The sequence below is a fragment of the Lagopus muta genome, chromosome 25 (genome assembly GCF_023343835.1).
Source record: "Lagopus muta isolate bLagMut1 chromosome 25, bLagMut1 primary, whole genome shotgun sequence".
NCBI lineage: Eukaryota > Metazoa > Chordata > Aves > Galliformes > Phasianidae > Lagopus > Lagopus muta.
Window position 1 is genome coordinate 1,957,009 of NC_064457.1, and position 16,004 is coordinate 1,973,012.

At 47.5% G+C, this 16,004-nt stretch overlaps 1 protein-coding gene across 1 annotated transcript; it reads right to left on the reverse strand.

Moving 5' to 3' along the window:
- Positions 1-10,949: 10,949 nt before the first annotated feature.
- MEOX1 (mesenchyme homeobox 1) lies at positions 10,950-15,320 on the reverse strand. The gene is made up of 3 exons (XM_048926901.1): positions 14,894-15,320; positions 11,906-12,078; positions 10,950-11,072 (listed from the first exon to the last, which is right to left on the reverse strand). The coding sequence occupies exons 1-3, from the start codon at positions 15,318-15,320 to the stop codon at positions 10,950-10,952; spliced, it is 723 nt and encodes a 240-aa protein (XP_048782858.1).
- Positions 15,321-16,004: the final 684 nt, after the last annotated feature.

Below are 16,004 nucleotides of genomic sequence, written 5' to 3' on the forward strand. Positions count from 1 at the left end.
AACTGTTTAGTCCTGGTGCTTGGCCAAGCTTCCTACTTGCCAGCAAGACTCCAGTGCTCAGAGAGGGGAAGAAGTGAGTCATCCCCTTACAGCACTCCATGTTTTCTGAATGGAGCCCTGTGGGACTTGCGTTGTTCTTTGCCAGCCAAACTGGCATGTGGTGCACTGCAAGTCTAAATATACACAAATACAACGTGCTTTATATGAAATTCGTTTTAAATTTGCCTTTCCAAAGCTGTTTTGATTCAGTAAGTGGTGTTAAATTCTTCTTGAAGGCTCAGACGAAAAGGAGGGGGGAACAATATTTTTGGCTTTAGGAGGATTTCACTTAAGATGGGTGTGGGTTTGGTGGTGCCTGAGAAATGCTGCCACCTCTCACGGAGCAGCAGTGGCCTTGAGCATGCCAACATGGGCACATCTCAGATGTTCAGCTCAGCAGAGCCAGGACTTGGAGCTGTTCTGGCTTTCTTCTGCCTTACAGGACCTGTGATGGTCTGAAAAGTGGTGTTTAAGCACGAGTGGGCTGTGAAACCCAAGTGTCTGTGATGTCCTCATCTCAGAGTCAGTCTTGGTGTCTTGTAGATGAAGGTGGAAGTTTTAGAGCAGGGAATTCCAAAATCCATGCGTGATTCCCTGGATCCCAGGAGTGCCAGCAGCCCACACGTGCCCTCTCTCCCCAGGGAGGAGCAGAGGGAGCTGAACTGTGCTCTTTTCAATGCCTGTGTGCTAAGAAACATTTCCAGTCCTTCTCCCTGGGCACAACATGTGGTGTACCAGGAAAGATGTTGTGCTGGGAGGGACAGAAAGGCACTGCTTGGGCTGCTGCTCGTTCCTGTTCTGTGCTCCATTTCCCATCTCTAAGATGGTAAGGCACGAGTCACCCCAACTCATTTCCCCCTCATTACAGAGAGAGACCTTCATGCTTTTCTGTGGAGGTGCAGCAAACCCCATGCACTGCAGATCCCCTACATAAAGACAACCCCCCGTGGCTTCTCCTGTTTACTCCAGCAAAGAATGAAGTGATTAATGGGATCAGAACATCTCTTTCCTCCCCAGGATCCACAGAGAGGCACAGCTGAATAAATACCCCATGTTATTGTGGGCTGCTTGGCTGGGGGGTTAAACTATAGGTAGCCAAGAGCGCTGCCAAATGTATTTATTGCCACACTCTGCAACCAGTAACAATCCCACAGATGAGAGAGGGTCAGCAAGGTTTATAGGGATGAAGTGACATTCCCAGCTTCCCTGTGCTGGGGTGCTCTGGGTGTGGGATGGGGGATGGCTGCATGGGATGCCCTTCTGTTCTCCCAGCAAGTGCGATTAGATAAGGTCTAACACACCCTGTATCTCCCTCAGTGCAGACCCTTACAGTGATTTTTTGCTCTTACCCAGAATGTTTTGCACCCCTCTGAAGTGATAATCCATTTTGCCTAAGAAGTTCTGCAGGTTTTGAGTTCATAATCCTACGGGACAGTAAGAAAAAACCCTATTAGGGCAGAGGGAGTTAAGGGTTAATACACTCTGCACTTAGCCAATATCTGAGGACGATTGGGTTCAATCAGATGCTCTTCTGTATCCCCATGAATACGGTGGTTAAAGGAACACCAGACCTCAGCTCCATATCCCACAAGGTTTTAGGTTTTTCCTAACAGAGCACCACTGCCCCAGATTAGTACAAGACTGTCTGTGTGACACCTCTCAGCCAAAAGGAATGAGATGTGTGCTCTGGAAGGAGCAGAAGGGAAGTTTGGTCTCAATCTCTGTTAGTGCTTTTACTGCCCATGTGTTGTTTCATCTGAATGCCAGCAACAACAGAAAGAAAAAAAAAAGGGAGATTAAATAAAGAAGAAGGAAAGCAAAGCAATGAAAAGGGAACAAACCCAAATCTTCAGGGTGTGTGTAGTGATAGTGCTTAGGTCTCAGAGCAGCACACTATCAGGAGACAACGGCTTCCTCTCCAGCAGATTGGTACTGGAACAGCTGCCCAGAAGGGCTGTGATGCCCCGTCCATCCCTGGAGGTGTTCAAGGCCAGGTTGGATGGGGCCCTGGGCAGCCTGGGCTGCTGTGAAATGGGGAGGTTGGTGGCCCTGCGTGTGGCAGGGAGTTGGAGATTCATAATCCTTGAGGTCCCTTCCAACCCTGGCCAACTCTGTGGTTCTCAATGGTTTCATGCTCAATAGAGAGCACAGACCCGCACAATGGATGCATGTAGCTGGCAGTCTTGCACATAGAATGTCAAATCACTGCCATTGGTAGCTGCTGTAATGACAGTGTGGTGTATTTGCTGAGATGAGGTGCTTGTAGGGTTGGCTGTGGGGCTCCAGTTCCCAGCTGGGATTTCCAAGCTGGTTGAGATATCTCTTGGTATTGGAGGTCCCCAGTTTGCATTTGTCAGTGGTTGCATTGGGCTCAAATGGCTGCACTGCATGCAATGAAGAATGGAACACAGGGTTAGGAAGGGAAGAATGGAAAAGAGGTGTAACTTGGAAAGGAAACACCAGTGCTATATATACATATATATTTATATATATATATGTATATATATATATATATAAGGGAAATCAGAATAAAGTGGAATCAATTCATCATCTCGTTATACGTGTTTAACCTCTGAAGGGAGTCTGAGTGCCTTGGGTTTGAAAATAGGGCAGCTTTTCTGTGCTCCTTCTCTCAGGCCCACAGAGAAAACAAGGCTGTAGATTAAGGATGCGGAGCAGAAGCATGGGGAACTCACTGCAGGATCCTAAAGAGAGGGCTGCACTGCACAGCAACCTTGGGATCAAGCTCAAGGTTCCTGAGTGATGGAAAACACATTTGACAGGGCTGCTCTGGGAGCTTGTTGCTAACGGGAGCCAGCTGGGGAGCACAAACAGAGGCACTGCAACCAGCCCAAATCCCACCTTCCTCTGAAACTTCCAAACCTCTTTTTTCCTGTCGGATTCCAGACAGATGAAATTTTCCTGGCGTGGACCCACTGCTGGCAGCATCTCGGAATCGTGATAAGTCAGAACCCGTGGGCTGATTGACAGTCTGGGAAGAGAAGGTGAAGGCTCTGCAGCCCAGATCTGGCCTCATCTGCCCCCGTTCCGCCTCCTCTTTCAGGTCTCTCTGTGCTATTTCTCATTCTCTGGAAATCCCAACTTGAATTTGATTCCGAAGCTCGGTTGATACTGTTGTTTGTATGATAGTGTCAGGAGTGAGCGCATTCCTCGGATCATAAATCATCTCCACCTGACCCCAATTAATTGCAGACCCTGCATTTCATTGCTCTCAGCTCTTGGTAGTCATAACAAATGAGGTCATTGTGTCAGTGAGACACCACAGCCGACACCACAGGCAAAGTCATGGGGGACCCCGATCCCGTTGTGAGAGGGAACGGGCCATATTCCTCCCATTGCTTCCTAAAGAAGAGCCACAGGCTGACTGGCAACAGAGTTAAAATGTATAACACATATCTTTAATGAGGATGGATGAAAAGCATTTCTCCAAGTTTTATTTGTATTTTGGAACAGATTGAATGAGAATCCGAGGCAGCCAGGTGACCCATCTTGCATGGAATGATCCAGTGGCACGTGCCCAAGCAATGGTGCAGCAGGAAATTCCAGAGAATTTTCTTATAACTCGGTGTTTTCACTGTTGTTTTTATCAATGCCATTTATCTTGCTTGTTTATTATTGTCATAAAAGCCCAGTAATGGTGCAGTGATGGCGAGCAGTTGGAAATTCCATCCCTGCAGAAGGGCAATTGGTTCCCTTCTTGATGGCCCACCAGCAAGAACAATTGCCTTGAAACCTCAGAAGCCTTCTCCTTAAAAGGCTTGTGTGATAAGAGGAAGAGATGCTCGAAATTGCCATTGGGAACGACCTGCCATTTAGCCTTGTTGTGTACCACTGTCTACTTCTGGACGGTGTAACATCATTTTTTATCTGTGAAGACTCGAAGCGTTCAATGCGATGAGCTCATCCTATTTCTTGGCATCACCTCATCTCGATTCTGGCACAGACAGAATGAAATTTCAGCAGAGAAGACAGTAATCAGAGAGGTCATTTTTCTCCTAAAAATAATGCTAGTCAAGCTAGCCCTAAAAAACTAAAGGAAAGTGAAAATTCCAGCCAAGTTTCACATTTGAAGCTGTGTACAGATTCCAAATGCAACATTATTACCCTTGTGTTTTCCAAATGGTGAGTTATATTCTTCAGATATGTAAAAAGCAGTGAAGGAAGGGTGGCTGTTTTTCTCAGTGCCACAGTGCTGATCTCCAAAGGATGAGTTTGTGCCTTACAATCCGTGCCCCATACCTGCAGCTTCATCCTCAGCTTCAGGTGCAATTTTCTGCCCTGCTGCTCTCTCTGCTTGTTGCTTGTGCCGTGGGGAAGCTATCACAATAATAATTAATAACAGAAAGGAATGGTTGTGTACCATCAGTAGTGAGATGCCGTGGGTTAGGCTGACCTCAAATACAAGTAGAGTCGCTCCTTGTGCTTGCCATCACATTAACAAGGATGCTGCTGCTGATCTACCATGTTGGGTCTCCAGAAGCCCTGGTTCCATTCCCAGTGCTCTTCCAGCATCTCATATTTGGAGGGTGGCACCTGGGGACTGCTCTATTCTTGAAGTTATCTATTTAAGTTGGAGCCTTGTTCCAAGCAGACCTGGAGCTCACCCTGGAGAAGAGGAGGCTCAGGGGAGACCTCACTGCTCTCTATAACTTCCTGAAGGGAGGCTGTAGTGACCTGGGGGTCGGCCTCTTCTCCCGTGTCATCAGTGATAGGACCAGAGAGAATGGTGTTAAGCTACGGCAGGGGAGATTCAGGCTGGACATGAGGAAGTATTACTTGTCAGAAAGGGTGGTCAGGCACTGGAACGGATGCCCAGGGAGGTGGTGGAGTCACCAAGCCTGGGGGTGTTCAAGGAAAGGCTGGATGTTGTGTTGAGGGACGTGGTTTAGTGGGAGCTGTTGGGAATAGGTGAACGGTTGGACTGGATGAGCTTGGAGGTCTTTTCCAACCTTGGTGATTCTATGATTCTATGAAGCCTTGTGGTAACACCAAACCCACAACACCAAACACAATGGGTGCCACCAGGACGCTTTCTGCTCTTTGTTTCCATGATGGCTGTCTCTGTCTTAATGAACACTCTACTTGGACCAGGCAGCTTTTTCCAACAAACCTTACAGAAGCACAAGAGCAGGAAGATTTTGCTTCTTGCAGTAGAATAACTTTTTCCATGCTTCCTTGTCTAGCCTTGGAACAGTTGGAAATGTCTTCTCAGTGTGTGCATTAAAGACTTCCTGCCTGGAGTGTGCAAAGGACTCTGAGCATTCACAGGATATTAAACAGATTCGTAATGGAACCCAACAGTATAAACATGTCTTCAGTGCAGACAGGAATGCCTCAACCCCTTACGTCGTGTAATGTAAAACATACCCCAGTTGTCTGTCTTCTCTTCTGCAAATAAACAGGAGGAGAGATGTGTTTAAAGTGTTCTCCTGTGAGACAGATAATTTCTCATCTTGCTCTTTCGTTCTCTTCTGAAAACATGTTTCTTAAGGTGAAACTTTATAGAACTTTATAGCTTTAACTCAATCCAGTTAAATTGGGGCTGTTGGAGTGGCTTGATACGAGTCTGTTTTGTTGGTTCTGTTAAATGAGAGGCCTTATTTTACAAGTTTTGTCATTTTTCATGGTGGAAGGTGCAAGATAGAGCATAGGGTTTGTACAAATGTGTCAGGAAATACTGAAACGGATGCAGGCCTGTGACTTAGAGTCTATGCTAACTTGGAGAGCTGAAAGGAGGAAATGGTGCTTTCCTGATGTCTCTTCCATCTACAGCTTCAGTATAGCACTGTTGGGCTGATGCTCAGCTGCTGACAAACTGCCACGAGGAGGAAATGCTGTGTGTGTGGCAGTACAACTGTGGGGCACTGGTGTCTTCCAATGAATCAAACCCTAAAAGCTGCCAGGCAGCCTCGGTGCCAATTCAGGTGTTCTCTGTTTCTTACAATAACCCAAAAGCTGCAGAAGGAGGCTGGAAAAACTTCTTTTTTTTCTTTAAAAAGGAAAGATTGAAACATGACTCAATGCTCCGTGGTATGAAGTCACCACTCTCTCTGTTATTCACTCCCATTATCTCTTTGCAATCTGTTCCCAACGGGGCTTCCGGGCAACCAGCTGCTGACCCCTGTGTAAAAGTTATTAAAACAATAATAATAATAATAAAAATTGCAGTATAGAGGGAGGGAGCAGCGGGGTAGAAGTCTGGTGGTGGATGAACACCCTTCCTTTGTGCAGAAATTAAAACAATGCAGCATTGTGCAGGGGAAGGATGGGGATAGGAGGGCTCTGCAGACACCTGCCCCAAACAGAGCTGCAATGGAAACTGCCCTGTTGTAATTCACAAATATGGGCTGAAAGGTAATAGCTCAGTGCTGGGATTGTTTTACAGCCACGCCAGGCGAGCTCCACTCAGACAGAAGCCCTTCTACTGTAATCACTGAAAGAAAATGGATTTCCTGTCTATCTGCTTACAAGTGCTGCATGGATCCAGTGTTCAATCCGGTCTCTAACACAGACATATAGTATTTCTTGAAGGGGCAGTGCACCATCCCCAGGGGAAGGGGATTACCCAAAATACAAGATAGTGGCTGATGAAACTCAATAGGAGCACTGCTAGAGGAGGGGAAGAATGCAGAACGACAGAAAAAATGGTGTGTCTGCTCCATAAGCTGCCCTGATCCACTGTGTGTGCTGGGCTCCCTGCATAGGGAATTGGGCTGGATGCAGAATCTGGAAGCTTTGCTCATGTACATTATGACCCACTCAATGTCTCTGACTGTAAAGTGATTACTATTATGATTTGTGAGTTTTCCAGACAGTGCAAACAAAGGCTTTGGTTTTTTAGTCACATAGGGGCTGTGAGGTGAGGTTTAAGGGCTCTGCTCATCATCTCTGATGGGGGGAACTGGAGGAGAATCCCATTCTTGCACGGCTGCTGGGCATCCCACGTGTGTTTGGGGTCAGCATGAAGTCTCTGTGTCCCAAGTGGGAGGCAGTCAGTCACTTTTTGGGGTCTGGCAGGGATGTGAAGGACTGCTGGAAGCTGTTGGGAGTGCAGGAGTGGGGAGAGGGGACAGAGTGCTTTGGGTGCCAATAGCAGTGTGGCAAAGGGGGTTGGGTGGAGCTCTGGCCACTCCAAAGACCTCTGCTTTCATGCTGATAATGGTGATTTTCTCCTTAAAACACTTTGCTGTTGAATGTGAGATCTTTGTTTCCATTGCTCTTCCCATGAAGGTGAGCACAGTGCCCGCAGCCTAAGTGAGGGCTTTAGATGCCACCAGCCCAACGCATTCAGATGCTCAGTGGCACTCAGGGACATGGGTCAGTGTGCATGGTGGTGGCAATGAGTTGATGGTTGGCCTTGATGATGTCAGTGGTTTTTCCCAACCTTAACAACTCTATACTGTGGAAATGTTGTGCTGCATGAGACTGGGCAGCTCTAGAGATGTATAAGAAGTAGTTGATCTTGCAGGGCTTGCGTTCAGACCAGTTATTTCTGTGTTAAATGCTCAGACCTCTGATGCTTCTGTCCCAGCTCTCCGGCCTGATGCTGACGTTTCCAGCTGAGTGTTTCTGCAGCCTCCCCAGAAACGTGGTTCTCTGCCATCTGGTGTGTGTTAACCTTTGCACTCCTTAGCAAAACATTAGGCTTTGCTGGTCATATGATAAGGTGTATCCAGTGAAGAAAGAGAAATGGCAAGCTAGGCTTTTTACATTACATTGATGGAGATTGTTGCTCGTACAGTGCAGCAGCATCTCAGCAGAGGTTAATGCCATGGTGTGACTCCTCCACACCCAGGAAGTAATGGGATTTAAATGGTAAGAGAAGTGAAAAACATGAAATGAATGCAAGAAGCTGAACTCAAGACTTGGCCTCAAGGGGTGGGAGGAAAGAGCTTCTAAATCCAAAAGAATCCACGCAATTGCTGTTGTGATTGGTAAGAAGGAGATGCTAACTATGAGAGCTGCAGGGCGATGCTCTCACATGGCTCTACAACTACACATCCATACATCTATATACATAAAGTCATATAAACCCCCTGCAAGGAGCCCCTTGGAGGAGTTGGAGAAGACATCACAGCTTTTTTGCATGACAAACAGCCAATTCAAACACCTTTGCTGCTGTGCTGCACGCCTCTTCTCCCCACATCTTTTGCCTTTTGTGCTGTCAGGGAGAAGTCCAAGCAGGTGGTTTAAGAAAACATTAGCAAGGATATGTCATAGCCTTGCAAAAGTGTTTGAAGGGAAACGGAGCTGTTGCTTCCAATTTTTCACTTTGCTGCCTCCATGATGAAATACAGCCATCTCCACTTAAGTAATACCTTATGGAAAAGGAAGTGTCGTGTTTTTATTGGCCGCCTTTTATGACTGGCCTCGGTGAAAAGTGCAGTTGTGAGCAAGTCTGCGCTCCTCCAGCCTTTCACCAGCTTGTAATCCCACAGAGGAGGGCTCCTTCCAGGCAGCCAGATTTGCAGCAGTGGGAGGTGTGGGGCAGGGAGAGCTGCTCCATGTACTGCAGTGATTTCCAAAGGCTGATGCCACTGTTTGCACTCTGAGAGCATTTCACTTGGTCGAGTTTCCACCGAGGCTGGGCTGCTCTTTGGATGCAACCAAGTTCACATCTAGCTGCAATGCCCTACAGGGCTTCACAGGGATGTGATAAACCAGGAGGAATTTCCCCACCAAGGTTCTAACTCTTGGGCAGCTGCTCAGCTCACAGCAGTGATTTTGGGATGTGTGGGAAGGATGGGAGCTTGCTTAGGGTCCTGCCTGCTGGAGGGCTGTTGGGTGGGTGTGCAAAATGCTTGGAGGGCGTTGTTTAAAATGCAATTGTTTCAATCCATCAGTGACCAATAGAAATGGGGTTTTTTTTGTGTGTTTTTTTTTTTTTCTTTCTTTTCTTTCCAATTCAAAACAAAAATAACCAATGCTGTCACTCCCTGGCTGCTGCTTTGCTGCTTCTGGTGATAACGTGCGAGAGTTTATTCTGTCTGCCTCAAATGCCAAAGCATTTGGAGTGTTTAAAGATGACCTTTATTGCTCAGTTCTGAGAGCCCTTGGAGGGTTACCAGCTGATGCCAGCACGAAAGCTGCTATGAAGACCATCATTTGATAGCACAGTCACCTCATTGCAGGGCACAGCCAGGATCGGCTCTGCTGACTGCTAATTACTACTAGCTGCAAATCTACTTAATGACAACAGTGACTCTTGTAAAGCTTCCCTGACACACCTGGTTGAATGGTGCACTGCATCATTTCCTTGGGAAAACTGTAATGTCTGACACTATTTTGACCTGAAAGGATTTGGTGGTCAGAGGCTTTGATGCCCCATTGCAAAGCAGCTGGGTTGCAGATGAGCAGATGGTTCGGGGTGAGAGCTGCCCAACACAGCACAAGATCTGGGTTGTAGTTATGGGTCAGTACCCAGAGAGACCCCACTGGGTCACTCCTGTGAGAATTAGGTTGCTATACACTTCTGTTAGCAGCTACCATGAAAGGGAAGATTTATTATTATTGAGTAATGACTCTTTCTGGACCAGGAGCTGCTGTTGGTTTGTTGGTCACCAAGAGCCTCCAAGTTTTCATCCCCAAATAAGCAGCTCACAAACTTCCAGATCCCAATGGGTGTTGCATGAAATTGGATTAAGAGCTCATAAGGAAAAGAGGAACTCAATTCCAGCCCTGTGTGCCCACAGAATGGATCAGGTGTTGGGATAATATTGGAGTCATCCACTAAAACAGCTCTTTGATAATTTGTTTCATCATGCAGATATGCAGTTTTGCATCCAGCATATCTGCAGACCAGGTTAAAACCTAACAAGAATGCATTGCAGTGAGGTGGAACGAAGATGTTCCAAACATGCCATAGCTGCAAATAATGGTTACCTTTCAAGTATCTGAGAATACTGAAACTTGTGTTTAATAGCCATTCTATGTGATGCCAGTGTAGAGTTCTGTTTGAAATATGGTAAAGTTGCATTAGAATACATTAAACAAAAGGACAGAAGATAAGGGAACAGACACTATGCTTTCCTAAAACATAATCATTAGCTATATTACAGGTTTGGGTTGAAAGAGGACCAGTGTGCAAGGGAAGGAGTGTTCAGGTCTGGCTGCTGTGGTCATCCTATGCTAGAAAGCTGCTTTTATGCACTTCTTAAGCTTTGAAATTGGCTTTAAAGTGTCCTGGGATTCAGTCAGACCCTTCCAGAGATGGAGATGATGACATATGGAAGCAAACCAGAATGGAAGGATAAAGATGAGGCATGGGCTGTTTGGTAAGGGCTGCTTTGAGTGTGGATGTGAGGAGAAAATTGTTCTCAGGAAGAGAGGTTGGCTATTGGCACAGCTGCCCAGGGGGTGAGGTGCTCCCATCCCTGGAGGTGCTCCTCCCCATATGGGGATGTGGCACTTGGGGACACGGTCAGTGGGCACGGAGGGATGGGTTGGGGTTGGACCTGGGGATCTGAGAGGTCTATTCCAACCTCAGTGATTCTCAGAGCCCAAGTCCAAGTGAAGGATGAGCAAAAGCGACCAGGGAAAGGCTGGAGGTGAACAGAGCTGTGTAATCACCCTCTGGCCTCTTTCTAGCTGATAACTCACATTTTCTGAGCATTTGGGAGCCTGAACAATATTATTCCTGGTATACAAACAGTGGTTTTTATCTTTTTCTTTTTGGGCTCCTTTTTGTGAAGGTAGCCCTATGGCAGTAAGAGAGTTCCATTCACACAAAGCTCAAAGTCCTGCTCTCCATTGCCTTATTTTGTGCTTTCCATTTTCCTCCGCCAGCTCCAGCACTGCACACCTCTCAGTCTGTGCCCCACAGGGCCACCATACGGGGCTGCAGTGTCCTTCTGCAGTGTCACACCCTCTCCAAGCATCTCTTTATGGCACTACTCAGAGCTGGGGGATGTGGTGGAATCAGCATCCTCTGCATCAGGCTCAGGGGGAGACACCGGTTGCCCACCCTTAACGCGTTTCCACTTCATCCTTCTGTTCTGGAACCACACTTTGACCTGGAGGATGAAAAGGACATAATGAGTTATTGCCTCCAGCAGGCTGATACCTGTGTGTCAATAGATGTATTTTGTGGAATTCTAGAGAAAAAAAAAAAAACAGAAGGAAGCTCCCAGGTTTAAGTGCTCCCTATCCAGTGAAGGTGCTCCAGGCAGATTTTCAGAGACCAGCACAGTGCTTTGCCTGGAATCCATCAGGTGTACATGGCAATCCAACAGGCACAGTGCACCCAAATGCCATCTGACAACCACTCCATCCAGTCTGATCCGTCAGGATGTTTAATTGGCTTCACTTAACTGAGCAATTCCTACTCTACCCACTGAACTTTGATAAGGAAACTCTGAATGAGGTCACAGTGAGAGGACAAATTTTTGCCCCCATAAAACTCCATAAAAGTGTTTTTTTCTTCCCTCATCACCACACAAAGCTGCCTGGCCCAGGAGTAGCACGTGTATCAAATGTGTCATTCCAATAACCTCGTGATAACTGGAGGCTGGTGGCATCCAGATTCTATCTATAAGCTTTGTACAAATGGCTCAGGAGGTGTCCCAGATGGCTTTTTTTGTTTGTTTAGAGAAGCAGAATTCCAGATATTAACTGCTTACAGAGATTTTTAGCAAATGTCTTTTAAAAGAGTGTGAAGGTTTCATGTTGAAATCAGAGAATCAAGAGGTTGGAAAAGACCACTAAGATCATCGATTCCAACCAACCCAACACTGCTATGCCCACAAAACAATATCCTGCAGAGTGACAGACCTCTGTGCCATTGCAGAAGCACAGCCTGGAGTATTACAGTGTTAGGGAGAAACAGCAGGGGATGGGGTTTAAGTACCTGTCTCTCAGTGAGGTCCAAGTTCACGGCGATCTCGTATCTCCTGAGCCTTGTCAGGTAATTGTGATGGGCAAATTCTGCCTCCAGCTCTCTCAGCTGCTCCTTGGTGAATGCTGTCCTCTCCTTCCGTGACCTGCTGCTGCCTTCTGCCTTGCTGCTGGAGGGCTGGCTTTCTAAGAGGCAAGCAGGCATGCAATTTGCAGTTACACTGACCTGTGTGAGTGTGTGCCCTACAGAGATGTCAAAGCGTGTTGTGTCCCCTTGGGCTCAGCACTGTCAGCCTTTGCTTCGAGGGGTGAATTTGGGATGGGGTGCATCACTTGAACTGCAGGAGGAAGGGCCGAAGTGAGCAGCAGGAGGAAGGAAGCTCTCACTGCATCCACCCAGCACTCTTGATATTTTCCTTCCCTGTGCCTTTCACTCCACGCATGCACATTGCTGCTCCTCTGATTTTGGCTGCAAACTGAAGGCAAAGGGAGCATTTTGCTGTGAGCACATTTTGTGATGCAGTATGAGTGCATGGTGCAGGGGGAAAGGAAGGCTGCTGAGTGAGCACCCTAGGCTAGCATTTAGCCTGGGTACATTGGGAGGGGGGAGAGCATGGGAAAATGAGCAATGCTGGGGAAGTGGCATTCCCTGACTCAGCACTCAGTCCTGAAGGCGTTCAGCTGCTTCTAAGCTGAGCAGAAACCATTGGGCAAGTGGCACTGAGGGTGTCACTGCTCTTCATCTCCAAACAATGTGAATCATCTGAAATAGGCTCTGGGAACAGAGCAGGCAGTGCCCCACTTGGTGTTGTTAGGGGATGCGTGGCACACAGGCTTACAGTTAGCTGGCAAACTGCCTTAATGAAGATGCAAGGACCACACAGTGCAGGATTTGGGCATTGCAGAGGGGGGCTGCTATCCCTCAGAGCAGCTTAAGCTCAAGCATGGGGGTCACCAATAGTAACGCAGGATGTTTGGTCACTGCAGTGATCCACAGGCCTGGTGGAGGCACCTGGTGTTTGCTATTCTGCAAACCACTGTCAGTGCAGCTTTTCCCTCAGCAGAAGGCATAATAAAAATCTGAAGTATCTGCATACCGTTGCTTTCTCCCAGTAGCAAAGAGTTTGAGGGCAGATTTATTGCAAATCAAGTAGTAAGATGGATTTTGCCGTCACACGGGGCGTAAAATCCTGAAAGCTCTGGGGAACGTTGGCCAAGTGAAGTGACTTCATGGGGAGCTGATTCGTTTGGCAGCCAACGACAAAGTAATAACCAGAAGTAACTTCAGTGGGCACCTCATGGAGTGGAGCACTTGGGGTGGTGACAGATGGAGCTCTGCCCCCAGATCACTTTAAATTGCTGAGGGGCTTCCCTATGCTTTTCTTGCTCAGGTTTTCAGTTGCTACCTGCCTTTATGTGCTGCTGTTTATGCCATTGTGGCTGTTAATGGGACTTGCAAGCATGGAGCACCCTCTTTATCCAATGTCATGACTGAGCAAAATTGTCCGAATCGCTATTTTATTATATATAATTACATATTTCTATTCTATTTCTTGCTGCCTTATCCTTCAGCTCATGCCTTATTCTTCAGCTATATGTATGGATGAAGTTGGGGTATCCAAACTGCCCATCTCAAGTTGGCCATTCTCAACAACATTCAATGTAAAATCGGAGGGAGGTGTTTCTTGAGGCTTAACCTCCACCCAGTGGGCATCCCAAAACCTTCAGTGCTTATCTTATGGTTCTAAAGGCTGATTTGATTTAGGGTTGTGGGTTGGAGTTTCCTTACTGCTTGAGCGGTGTTGCTAGGTCTTCACTTGGTAGTAAATGAAAGATGTATTAAACCCAAAGTCATTACAACACCTTCCAGCCTCTTTAATGCTGTAATTACAAAGAGCTTTCTATAAATGGTTTGCTAAACTGTGCAGCATCGAATAGAGGGGTGAATACTGATGGCTGTGGCCCCCAAGGCTCCCCCAGAATCAACTGACATCTCCAGCTCACTGCTGTGCCTGGGACACCAGGGCTGAAAATGGCATCTAAATAATGGATGCTGGTAGAGGAAGAGAAAGGGATGCGTGTGCTCACACGTGAGGTCTTACAGCAGATACCCCCATTGCTATCCCAAAGCGAAGCCTTTCTGCAGCTGCTCTGAATCTATCAGTGCTTTCAAAGAAAGTTTTAAGGATTTAAGAGCATTCTGATCTTTTCTACGTCTGAGAAACGTTTCCATGTCTTGGCTCTCAAACCGTAGAGTGGGGATGCTGGAAAATACCCCCTACTTCTCAACATTCTGCAGTTTGCAAATGAATACTGTAGCAAATATATGCATGTAAGCATCTGAATCTTAACAGCTTCTCTAGGAGAATGCACTGTTATGCATTTTTCACATATCTGGAGAATCGAAATAGTAACAAACCAGATGTCATCTGTCTGAAATTCTTGAACGCTGTACTGCAGGAAGAAGGTGGATTGTTGGCAAGGATGGCACAATGAAAACTGTGATTGTTTTCCACCTTGCTGGGCATTGTGCTGGTGGGCAGTTCCAAACCTCAGGGTGGCATTCCCAGCTAACAGGGGCAGCTGGTGGGATCTTAGCCCTTTGATCCCCATTCTGTCACCCTTGGACAGCAGCAGTGGAGTGGAACTACCATCCTAGGTCTCTGAACACAGCATGGCACTGAGTTGGCACCCTGCTGCTGCCTAAAGGGACGGGTTCAGCTAATAAGGAACAAAACCCAAACGCCAAAGGTCATCAAAGGACAAGCAACTTCATTTGCATTGAGATACTGAACCGTTTTCCTCAGTCAAGAATTACAAAATATTTTCCCCATCCATCCATCCATCCATCCATCCATCCGTCCGTCCGTCCGTCCATCCATCCATCCATCCATCCATCCATCCATCCATCCATCCATCCATTTTTCTTCAGTAGCTTTACTCCTGCTCCTAGAGGTGCTCTCCCCATCCCATCCCACACCCCCACTTCCACCCCACCTACCTGAGTGTTCCTTTTTCCTTTTGGATGCCTTTCTCTCCGTCTCCATCGCGCTGTTTACCGGCACCTCGTAATCTTCTCTTACACCCGCTGCTGTGCTCACGAGGTTGGGACTCTCTGAGTCCCCAGAGGCCAAAGTCAGCCCTGGGCTCAGCAGTCTCCGGGCCTCTGTCGTTGCTTGCTGCCACTCAGAGTGGGGACGGAAGACTGGGGGCTGCTCCTCGGTTGGGACGCAGTGGGCAGCGCTCAGCAAGCAGGAGGCTGAGAATTCGGAATAAGCAGCAAAATCCGCCTTGGGGTGGAAGGAAAAAGGGGTCGGAGGGCAGTGACCCAACCCTGGGGCTGTAGGGACGTCGGCACCTCGCAGGCAACCCCAGAGTGGGGCTGGAGGTTGGGGGCTGCGCATGCAGCTGCCGCCGGTGGGGTCCATCCTTGTCCCGCGCTCGTCACTTGGGTTCCTCAAGCAGGAGAAGAGAGGAGGGGAAATGTTTCCAAATTTGACAGCCCAGATTTCCTCCCTAAGCGACACTTTGGCTGGGGGCTTTGTGCGGTTGGAGGTTTGTTAGTTGGAAAACTCTTCTCGAGATCTTCATTGTCCCAAATGGACGGAGGAGGAGATCGCCCCAAACGGGGTCCCGAGGCTGATGCTGGAGTCCTTGTGAAGTGCTGGACATGAGGGAAACACTTTTTAAATACTGTGTTGGGGAGAGAGTGACAACTTTGTGAAGTGAAATGTGAGAGAGGGGAGGGAGGGGTTAACGTACACACACCCGCTCCCTCCAACCAAAGCAAAGCAGCACCTATTAATCATCCGAAACCTTATATGCACATCTAATGGGATTTGCAGATGGAGACTTTTAAAGAAACAATGTCTGTATTTTTTTCTTTTCCCCCCCCAAAAAAGGTGGTTGGGGTGGGGGGGGGGGGGGGATGAGGGGGGTAAAGAGCAGCACACATGCACACACACACAAAAAAAGGCTTTAATGTTTCCCTGTGACACTATGAAGTTATTTTTATTGCACTGTTAACAAAATTCCCCGAGTCTTGGGGTTGGAAAAAGCCTTAATACGGAATTCAACAGATGCCAGAATCCAAGAAGCAAAGTGGGAAATAA